Genomic DNA, 11061 nt, shown 5'->3' with positions numbered 1-11061 from the left:
TCTTCAACCTTGTTCATTTATAGACATTCGGTGAGATTACTGAGTGATTCTCAAGCATTTTGTTTACTCTGTGGCATTAATCTTATAGTAAACAGCAGACAGGCACATAATTCAGTCACACAACATTCAGGCTCTCCAGTCCACCCCTGTCAGAGCAAAATCCATGTGACTGCCACACTCATCCACACCAGGCCATGAATACAGTATAAATGAGTTGCTTACTGCCATCTTGTGGAGCTAAGAGTGAGAAGTTTTGCACAGCCATTTATTTCAGGTATGATGATAATATAAGTATTGAAAACAATTCAATACGCTGAAGTAATCTGGCCAATAACATTGGTAAGCTTAAGAACTTTAATTAAACGTACTGGTATATCAGCTACAACCTGAAATCCATTTAATCCACAGATATGTAATTCACGTAGGACATAATGCTAAAAATAATTGTAAAACTTCAATGCAGACTTTGGTTACAGTTAAAACTTACTTGTATTAAATTACTAGCAGTTTGTACCATCTTCTGGATATTGCAGTACGTGGCTGAACAAGAAATGAAAGGAAAACAAATGATTACACTTAAGGTTTATTCATTGCTGAAATATAATCAACTACTGACTTCTCAGTAAATAATGTGATAGAAATCTACTAAAACTATCATTTTTCTTTAGAAGAAAAAAAAACAAGGCTTGACAGGGGTATGAACATTTCACATGTGGATAAAGTGACAAGATGTACTTAAAACTTATTTTTCTTTAGAAGAAAGGAACAAGGCTTGACAGTAAGAATATGATTGCAACTCAGCAAAAAGTAAAAGGTAGAAGGGGTTAAGTATAAGATTGGCATGAAGATACATGGAATATTACATTTGCTTCTATTATGATAGGTCCTTGTCTTTAACACACCGTGAAGTACTGTAGAAATAATCACTGCTAAAAAGAGCATACAAATAACATGAGATAAACGTGTTACAGTCAACTTGTTTAACCTGTTTTCAATCTCTTGGTATAAAAGCTAGGAATATCTCAAATAAATGAAGTAAAGTGAACATACTAAGCAAGGCTTTTTGTAAGTTTCTTCATTTTGGCAGGAGAGGGATCCTTGTAATGCTAATTACCGGCGACTTTGACATTTTATCTATACGTGATTAAATCACTAGGGAATATAGAGCAACTTTCAAATCAAGTTTAACACTACAAACTTCTGGGGATATACTGAACAAACCATCACATACTGTAGGCGTGATTTCACAACCTCAGCAAAAAACTTGACCAGAGAACAAACATGCACTGACAAACTATCAACAAAGGTCTTTGTCCCCATGTCCCTACTCCTAATAAATGCACTTTACATTTTAAAAAAATCCTCAGAGCCTCTAAGTGAACAACAACAAGACAAAGTACACGGCAGAGACGTTTATCATACAGCAAGAGGTGTAGCAGGGAGTCTAGTTATGGGGAAGAGAGATACATTAGCAGGTCATTTCACCTAAACTTCTCTAGTAACTGCACAGTGTCAGCCAAGCATAGTGTCAATGCACTTAAGGGGTTAATGAACATATGGAAACAGTCACGTCTTTGAAAACACCTTCCAATATAATCTGGAAGAATTTCTGGTGATATTTTATAGGATGCTCTACAGTAGTTGTTAACACACTCATTCTAATAGTCAGCAGAGTAGATGTCAACAGAGACATGAGGCAATATCTCCTACAGGCAATAATATATGCCTTTTCAAGTCCCTTTTTTTTCCTCACCTTCCCACTTTATAACTGAAATATCCCTCTTGTGTGCCATGCTTTTCAGATACCAGGATGCTCAGTATCTGTATGGTCCCTGTAGGTATGGCATCTCCCCCTGACCCTCCTGGGTCTGTCTCTCTCCTGGTCTCTTTGAAAGCTTCAGCCTGTTAGCATCTCCTCGCTGCAGTCCTTTGGCCCTGCGGCGGCAGGACACCTTGTGCCTGTGGAGAAGTGTTGCATTCCAGAAGCGAGTGGAGCAGCGTCGGCAGGAGAAAGTCCCCCTGGCACGATGGGAGGCCCGATGGATGAAGGCTGCCAAAGGCCTGTGAGACTGCTTCCCACACACACTGCACCTTAGGCGCTCCTGAGTGGTCGAGGCTTTTTGTGGGTGTTTGACTGCCATGTGGACTAGCAGTCCCGCTTTACGGGAAAACACAGAATTGGGGCATATGGGACAGCCAAAACGTTTCACAGGTACTTTGAGAGACGACAGGATCTGCACCTTCACTCCCCCAGTGTTGACAAGCTTATACCCACCACCACCTGATCCTCCTCCTCGCCTAATTGTCAAACGAAGAGAGCCTTGTTTTTTATTCAGCTGCCCTCTTATTGTACAGCTTATCTTTTTCTTCCTTTTGCTTCCATCAAATCTGACTAAATCTTGAGATTCCCATTTATTTTCCCTCCAATCTCTCCTGTTGGACTTTTTTTTTTTCTTCTTGTGTCGCCTCATGTCATCGTGTGATAACTGGATGTTGCAGTCAAGGTGTTGGTGGGACTGGGTACCAGACTGATGATGAGGATGATGGTGGGAGTGATGATGATGATGATGCAGATGATGATGTTCAGTGGAGGGCAGTTCCGTGAGGGGCTGGAACGGGGCTGTGGTGTGAAGCGTGCGGCTACGGGATCCAGCCGGATATATGTGCTCTCCCTTCACCCCGGCTGGGGAATGCGGATGCTGGGGTGCCATGATTGTAGAGTTTGGAGGCAGAGGCTGCGAGTAAGATGGAGCACTAGAGGCTGAAGAATGGGCTGCATCATAAAAGAGGGGAGAGTAACCAGCTGGTGGCTGGGGGGGTGCCTGTTGGTGGCTATGAGTGACAACACTAAGACTCTGCCCTCCATGGCCTTCTGTGGAAGGAGCCATCTGTAGCAGAGCATTGGTAGCAGCCTCACTCTCTGATGCTGACTGATTAACATCACTCCCACCTCTGTTGTCTCCAGACCCACTGCTGCCTTCTTGTGGGTTAGATGACTCAGAACGGGTCATCCCATGCTGTGATTGCCTATGTCGAGTGAGGCTATTTGAGTATGCAAATGCTTTCCCACATACCTCACAGCAGAAGAGCTTTTCACCTCCACCTTCATGAACCGTCTGGTGATGGGCAGTCAGATGGAAGTGATGGCGGAACGACTTCCAACATATAGCACAGGTGTAGAGTCGAGGTGGAGCTGGGGGCTGTGGTTGGGGTGGGGGTGGGGGCTGTGGTTGGGGGTTGCTGTCTTGAGGCTTGACATCTTGAGAGTAGTAATAGGAGGAGGTGCTCGGTGCTTGGTTCTGGCTCCTGTCTTGGGCCACGCTACATTGAGGGTTTGGGTTAAAGCTGTTAAGGTTCTCCGTAGCTGGTGTTGTGGGCACCTCTTCCAGCTCCCCCTTTTGGTGGAGCTTGCTGTGCCTCCTGAGGCTCTGGGAGTAACCAAACTCTTTTCCACAAATGCTGCATTTGTAATTCTTTGCCCCAGAGTGGACTGTTTGATGCTTGCTGAGGTGAAAAGCCTCTCTGAAATACTTTCCACAGACAGTGCAGTGATGGGGCTTTTCTCCAGTATGGATGCGATCATGCCTGCGTAGGGTCTCGCGGCGTGCAAATCCCTTACCACAAACACTACAGAGGTGAGTGCGTGGGAGCCCACTGGAACCCATTCTTGGGGTGTATTGCCTACGTTTGGGGGGCTGTCCACCAGGTGCAGGATCTTTCTTTGCTCTGGGTTTGCGTGGACGTTTTGGTTTGGCAGTAGGATTCTGTGGGTTGCTGCTCATAGCCTCCTGGCTCCCAACACCTCTGAAATTCTTATCCATACCAGATGTTGTTGAGGGTGAGCCCAGAGGACCTAAACCAAGACCACCTAGCAGACCTCCTATGATGTCTCCCCTATCATCCCCTCTATTTCCACTGTTACTAGCTGCTGTTATAGCAGAGATTGCATTATTGACAGAGCTAGTGACATCATCCTCTGAGTCATCCAGTAGTGAAGAAAGGGGCAGGTGGGGCTGTTGCTGCGGATGGTGGTGCTGGCTGTGGCTCTGTGAGTGTGGATGCAGTGTTGGGGCCAGGGGTGCCTTTCTCAGAGCTGGGCCCGCCATCCCACTTCCACAGGGGGAGGCACCAGAGTAGCATGGAGATGGATTACCTTGAGAACGGTGGTCATCATGGTAGCCTGTGTAACGATTCCGAGAGTAGTCAGTGGGGTATTTACCATCTGTTCTGTCCCTGTCATTTGAATTCCCTCCCCTTCCAGACTGAAACAGACCATCACATCCTAAACCTGATTTTGGTTCTCCTTCCCCCACAATGATTACACCATCTTCTTCCTCAGTTTTCCCATAAATAACCCCTCTATTGCTCTGATAAGTTCCCCCTCCTCCATTACCTCCTCCACCCCCTCCCCCAACTCTGTCCTCACCATCAGTTCCTGTCTTGCTGCCCCTTTGTTTGGGTCCCCTACCTGGCTTGCCGCAGGTGCCTGAGGCAGCATGGTTGAGTAGAGAGGTGCTCTCACGGAAGGCACGACCACAGGCGGGACATCGGAATGGCTTTTCCTCATGTATCTTCTCATGGCGTGTCAGTGACTCTCTACGATTAAAAGCCCGAGAGCAGGTGGAGCAGCCATATGGGCGGGCTGAAGAGTGTATAACACCATGTTGCAGGAGGTGCCCTTTTTTCTTAAAGCCTTTGCCACAATCAGGGCAATGAAATACTTTGTCTGGGCTAGGACAAGAATTGGATGAGGGTTGGGGATTTTCTTGGGTCGAATGGGGAAGGCTTGGGTCAGACTGTGTCTTAATATGAACAGGGTTTGGGCCAGTAGTGCTAGAATTGCTAGTACCTGCTGTGGTTGGCTCATGCATGCGCATATGCCTGCGAAGGCTAGAAAGGTGAGGGAAGCTTTTGCCACAATCTCCACAGCTATAAATGGGCTCTGTATCAGACTCTGTGGGGTTGGGTTGCATTGAGCTCTGGTTATCAGATTTAGAAAGGTGAGAATCATTAGTAACCAGTACTGAGGCAGCAGTGGAAGAGGGAGCAGAGGAGGAGGAGGAAGAAACTACAGATGAGGATGAAGATGATGAGGCAAGAAGGGATGATGGGTCTCCACCCATATTTGACATACCAACCCCACTCCCGATTAAAGCTGGGGGCTGACCATGACTAAGCCCTCCACTATTACTAGTAGTGCTGGGATTACCACTATGGCTGCCGTGGCCATGGCTGGTACTGCTATTACTTGTGCTATCAGATTTTCTCTGTGGCAAATAGCCAGCCATCGCTTTCTTCCTCCTACTGCTACTATTACTGCTACTACTACTGCCACCTCCACTGCTTTCCCCTTTACCATCGTCCTTAGATAAAGATAAATGAAGTGGCAAGGGGAGGGGCAAACCTGCTTCCTGCTGCATCAGAGAAGCTATCTGATTTGATGAGAGTACAGGGATGCCCTGGAAGTCAAAGCCACCCAGTGATGAGGGCTGGGAGCCTGGGTGGAGCGGGTGGTGAGGATGAGAATGAGAGTGAGGATGAGAAAGGGTGTGAGCTGAAAGCTGTTGCTGCTGGGGAGGCTGCTGTGGACCCTGCTGTGGCTGGGGAGTGGAGTGGCCATGTGAGTGAGATGAATGCAAAGCAGGAGGCGAAGCAAGACTAGAACTAGGCTCCCCACCTGTCTGACTTAAACCAATCCCTAAGTGGTTATGGGTTCCCTGTTGAACGAGAAATTGCTCTAAACTAGCATTAGCAGGCACACCAGAAAGGAAATACTGATTAGCAGCTAACATGCAACTAAATTGTTGGTGAAGACTCCGTGCATCAGACTGGGCCCCAACCAACTGGTGTCCCAGTGAGCTGACTGCACTGCTGCTAGGAGGGTTATTAGAGGTGGCCACAGAGGTTGAAGGGGAAGGAGAAGAGGAGGAGGGACCAGATGATGCTTGGGGGACAGACAGGCCAGGATGCAGAGGAGGAGGGGGTGGAGGTGCTGATGTTACTAATCCTCCTAATCCCCCAGCACTCCCACTACTGCTACTTCCCCCAGCAAAGTGCTCAAAGCGACCTACACCTGGGTGTAACTGCTCCTGTGCTAGTGCTGCCTCAGACGGGTGGAAAGAGCGCAGGAACTGTGGGTAGCCTGAAGAATGGCTTGAGCTGCTGCTGCTGCTCATCTTGCTTGACTTTGAACGAGAGCTCTGAGATGAGGAAGGCTGTTGTTGTAAAGGTGGGGGAGGAGGGGCACTCATCTTGGCAAAAATGGAGGCAGAATCAGAAAAGGCGTTACCTCTAGACCCCTGCAGGGGGCCCAAGCCAAGTCCAGACAGAAGAGCTCCAGAAGACTCAGCCTGCTGCTGCTGCTGCTGCTGGAGTTGATGCTGATGAAGTTGCACTTGCTGTTGGTGTTGTAGTTGTCGATCTAAACCAAGGCCTTTAAACTGGTGGGCCTGGTGCCCACTTAACATCTCTATAATGTCCAGATTGTATTTTCCAAATTGGAACATTTCCCACTCACTGGCACATGGGGGTGCAGGGGCCAAACCTCCAGCGATAGGAGCGGCAACAATAATCCCACCAGTCACTGGTGAAAGACAAACTTTACCCTAAGGGTGAAGTTACAATACTACTTTTCCAGAACTATTGAAATGTCTTAAATCTAAAGATAGTCTCTCCAGATAGCTTACTTCTGGTGCTGCTACTCCCTGTTGATCATCCACTGCCCACACTCTACTTCCAAAATGAGTGGGGTAGCCAGGAACGTGAGTTTATGATCAAAGGGTAAAAGTGTCTTCCACCTAATTTCAAAATTGCTTGGAATAGTTTTTATTGAGAAGCAGTTCAAATGACTTCTTCTTGTTTCCTTTGACAGTTAATGTGTCGACATTTTCCTTCATCTAAGCAAGATTCCTCATCCGTGTTCAGCCAAGAAGTTCCTACAGCTGAAAAGAACAAAATTCAAAAGGAGATGAAAGTCATAGTTGGGAACTGGAGTAAAATCTTCAGTAAAATGCTACTTACTGTCTCTTGATCATTTAACCTCTAACAAAGCACCCCATCCATGAAGGTGAATCTACTTTGTAGGAAACTAGGTCTGTTCTGTGACATCACAAACAGAGAGATTTATATCCATGACCCACACGAGGGAAAATAATCATTTAAATCCATTCAGTATTGTAATTATAAACTCAGATTACTTACTGGAGAAAGCATGATGTAAGCGATTAGGTATGTTAAGTTTAGCAGATTACTACCCTTTGTCTACCACAAATATATTATATTTGATATCACAAATACGTTCTTGATATATTAAGTTTCAGCTCTCTCAGTTTCTTAATTATACTATAATTTACCTACCATCATTATTGATGTGAGCCAATTAGACCCTCAGTTTCAGTGAGAAATGTGCCCGGAGAACCTTGGTTATCAAATGGTTACAGGGTATGTCATGTGGCCACATGGTCGCCGGTTCGATTCCGGCTGGCGACGTTTGTGGGACGTCATACCTCTCTCTCTCTCTCTCTTTCACTCTCCCTATTTCCTGTCTGCCTCTTCATCTGTCACTATCTAATAAAGCATAAATGTAAAATGAAGCAAGAAATGTGACCAATATACAATTCAATCATTAGTTACACTAAAAATACTGAACATTTGGTGTAATACAAACAGGAAATATCTTGTATTATTTTCTAATAACTTACCTTGATGTGGCTCTGCTGGATTGCAGCACAACCAGATTTGTTGCAAGAATGACATGTCTTTTTTATCATAAAGTATGTTCATATTTACTAAGCCGGCAAAAGTTTTCTTCAACGTTCTTACTGTCTCCACATGTGGCTGTTCATAACAGGCCTTTGCAATAAAGGTCACTTAGTGGTGAAAGGAGGATGTTGCTTATTTAATAAAGCTACTTTGGAGAGAGTGACCCAATTTCTTACAATATTACACACTGGCTTACCAACCCTTTAACCCTTGCATGCTGTCGAAGTTCTGTGATGTATCTCACACTGGATTTTGTTGTCTCTGATGAGATGTACAGTGTGAATACAGCTCTTATGGCCATTTCTGCAAGTACCAAATGTTTATTGAGGAAGAGATACAGAGGGGTGTGGCAGAATGACAAACCACATTAAACAGCAGATGTGTTGCTTTTGGTTAGATGCAGGTGTCTGTACGTAACTGATTATTTGACACCGATGCAACATTTTACCACTTGTGCTGGCAATTTTCTGCTAATTATGACTTCAAATTATTACCATAAGGATTTCACAACCTTCCCATTAATAAAATGAGTTGATGATACACACTCATCAACTTCCATTCAGTTTATTTGTTATTCAGTCTTAAGAGCCTCTTTTAAGTCAGATTTCTGCGTACCTTAAATTGCTGTCCCTAATTCAGGTTTTCCTTTTCGACATGAAACTATTCACTGGTCATGTGTGTGTGAAACTGCACACACAGAGCAGTACTAAATGTTTTCAAATGCAGGTCAACCTGTCCTGCAAAAAAATGTCAATTATTTACATTCAATCCCCCTTTAGAACTTTGGTGAGCACATTTTCTAGCCCCACAGTTCACCATACTTGCACCATTGACTTTTTTTATTTCTGTTTTTGTTTATTACTAGATAGTCACAAAGGCAGACAAGTATTTAGTGCACTAAACAACTGTCAGATTCACCTGTAGCCTAAAAAATACTGTACATGGAAATGTGTTTTCTTTCTTAAATGTTCTAAAAGGAATAGGACTGGTGGGCCGCCACATGAGTAAAGAATAATGGGTGTAATTACACAGTAGCAGGTGCTGTGTAGCACCCTAAGGTAGGACATGAGGATGACCAACCTGCACATATCAGATTACATCCATTCATAATGCACATACTGCATGATTATTATAATTCATCCTGTACACTGAAACATTTTTATTTATATATAGAGCACTCTGTTACTGTTGGCACGATCTGCTCAGATACTGAACTGTTGTTTATTGTACTTGCACTCACTACGTGCAGTGTCAATAAAATTGAATTTTAACTAAGGCAAACTAGCAACAATAAAAGGATAAATCAATATAATTCACATAAATACACTTAAATACACTTCTTATATCTAAAAAAACGAAAAGGAAATGTAACTGCTGCGCTATGCATAACTCTTAACCTGTGTAAAGGTAAATTAAGTTTAAAAAAAAAAATCCCCCTTACTCGACTTTTGAAAAAGCTCAAAGTGCCCTGGCTCCGGCAGATTCACTCACTTTGAATCTGGTTTTGCTCACCTCTTAAATTCTTACCGTTTCCTCTAATCGATGCGATGAACGTAGCGGGGAGTGAGCTCCCCTGGTAGATGAGGGAAGATCATCTATCGCATATTTGACTGCCTCTCATTTTAATGTAAATCACCAATCCTGTGGAGAAGGGCAGAAATGCTCAAATTAACATCACCATCACACTCGCTGCACAAAGTAAACATTAGCAGAACCGTACAGGCGCAAGTAATAACGGATGCACTTGAGGTAGCATCCTGCAATAGTATTGGCTCGCATTAGGAGAAAAAAAGGAAAACATTGGACGCGCTTGCATGAAAAACTTCACGGTTCTCCTTAGCATCATATTTTACACGGGCTCGGCGTGCTTAGCCATTCGGTGCCACACGCAGTCTGGAAAACCATACAACCGCTGTTGCTAACGTTAGCCGTCGTCGCAAACCACAATATTAAAAGCACGCTGACTACCGTTAACATTATGATGCTAGCGTTAGCGTATATATCTGCGTAACCTATATTCGGCAAATGTTTACCTACGCATCCAGTCGCAGAGCACAGTTGCAGATGGATGAGGCCTGTCACGCCTTCTTCTAACTGCTTGGCTAGCTATCGTCCGCTTCCATTTCTGCGTGCTGTTTTCCAGTCGTTAGCCAGAGCCATTTTCACTGATGCTGAGCTGGGTGAAAGCCTACACCGTTCCCCACAGAAATCAACGCCGACGGATACCGCAGCCGCCTCCTTGCCATTTGATTACGACAGTTTGCGCCGAAAGACAGCTTTTGCCGAAGGTTTCGACGGCCGAGAAAAATTTGGGTGGTCGGTAGTAATATTTTTGGGTAAAAGTGAGTGACGTGTGCTCTCTTAACATTGGTCCTTTCCGGCCCTTGTAATATTTCCGGGTAGCACGAGCGGGGCTCACGGGCGGCTGTCTAGGGCTCACAGCGGATTCACCGTGTGGTTAAAGGGGGATTCTCTTCCACAAACGTTGCATATTCAGAGAATATGCCACTTTCACAGCCCTCTGTCCGCTTATATCAAAAGATGCACAGTCTCAGTGGGAGGCTGATAAGTTGTCCACAGGCTGCATAATGGCTGATGCCTTATAGGCCTATTATACCATAGGAATATTATATCTTCAGGCTTTATAATTTCTTGAAAACACACAGGACATTAAGTGGATAAATATCTTGTTCAAAATAAGTCTGTCTGTAAGCCTAGAAACAAAAATGCCTGCAAGTTATTCAAGATCTTATTCAAAATAGTTAAGTACAGGTCATATCTTACTTTTAATTATGCCACAAAAGTGTACATTAATGGATCATTATTATAAGAGCTTTCCATCAGATATATATATATTATCTCTAATATGCATGTTTACAGATGCATAATCTGTTGAGGTTAAGAAAACAGGTGTTAAGGGGGCATGAACCCCAATTTCAAATTTATGATGTTTCACAATATGTGTGCATTGAAAATACACATGTGATGCAAATGATAGACCATCAATAATTGTAATAAATACCAAAATACATTTTATTCATAGGAGATGACCTTGGACAATCTATGCCACATCCTGGTTACTTCCACTTATCTTTCTTCATGGTCCAATTTGTCTATATAATTTGTCTGGATATTTTCTAAACTATATAAAGTATATAATATAGACTAGTCTATGCAAAGAAGTGTGACTCATGGAACCAAGGTATTATAGTGCTATTCATCCCTGACCTTTCAGCTACAAGCACATCCATAATGCTTTAAAAACAAAAAAATAGTAAAAAGTAGTACACCTGTGGCAGA

General features: G+C 44.0%; 1 protein-coding gene across 6 annotated transcripts; it reads right to left on the bottom strand.

Moving 5' to 3' along the window:
- Positions 1 to 340: 340 nt before the first annotated feature.
- Positions 341 to 10213, bottom strand: LOC139333541 (uncharacterized). 6 transcript variants are annotated; one of them, XM_070966004.1, is made up of 4 exons: positions 9795 to 10188; positions 9289 to 9402; positions 4469 to 6941; positions 341 to 4180 (listed from the first exon to the last, which is right to left on the bottom strand). In XM_070966004.1, the coding sequence occupies exons 3-4, from the start codon at positions 6504 to 6506 to the stop codon at positions 1815 to 1817; spliced, it is 4404 nt and encodes a 1467-aa protein (XP_070822105.1). In that variant the 5' UTR covers positions 6507 to 6941; positions 9289 to 9402; positions 9795 to 10188; the 3' UTR covers positions 341 to 1814. The 6 variants fall into 6 exon arrangements, with proteins under 6 accessions (XP_070822105.1, XP_070822106.1, XP_070822107.1 ...); XM_070966005.1 differs by having other exon boundaries at positions 6290 to 6941; XM_070966006.1 differs by having other exon boundaries at positions 6290 to 6941; positions 9799 to 10136.
- Positions 10214 to 11061: the final 848 nt, after the last annotated feature.

Source organism: Chaetodon trifascialis, chromosome 7 (genome assembly GCF_039877785.1).
Source record: "Chaetodon trifascialis isolate fChaTrf1 chromosome 7, fChaTrf1.hap1, whole genome shotgun sequence".
Taxonomy (NCBI): Eukaryota; Metazoa; Chordata; class Actinopteri; order Chaetodontiformes; family Chaetodontidae; genus Chaetodon; species Chaetodon trifascialis.
The sequence above is the reverse complement of the archived record's forward strand: the minus strand, read 5'-3'. Positions and strand labels throughout refer to the sequence as shown.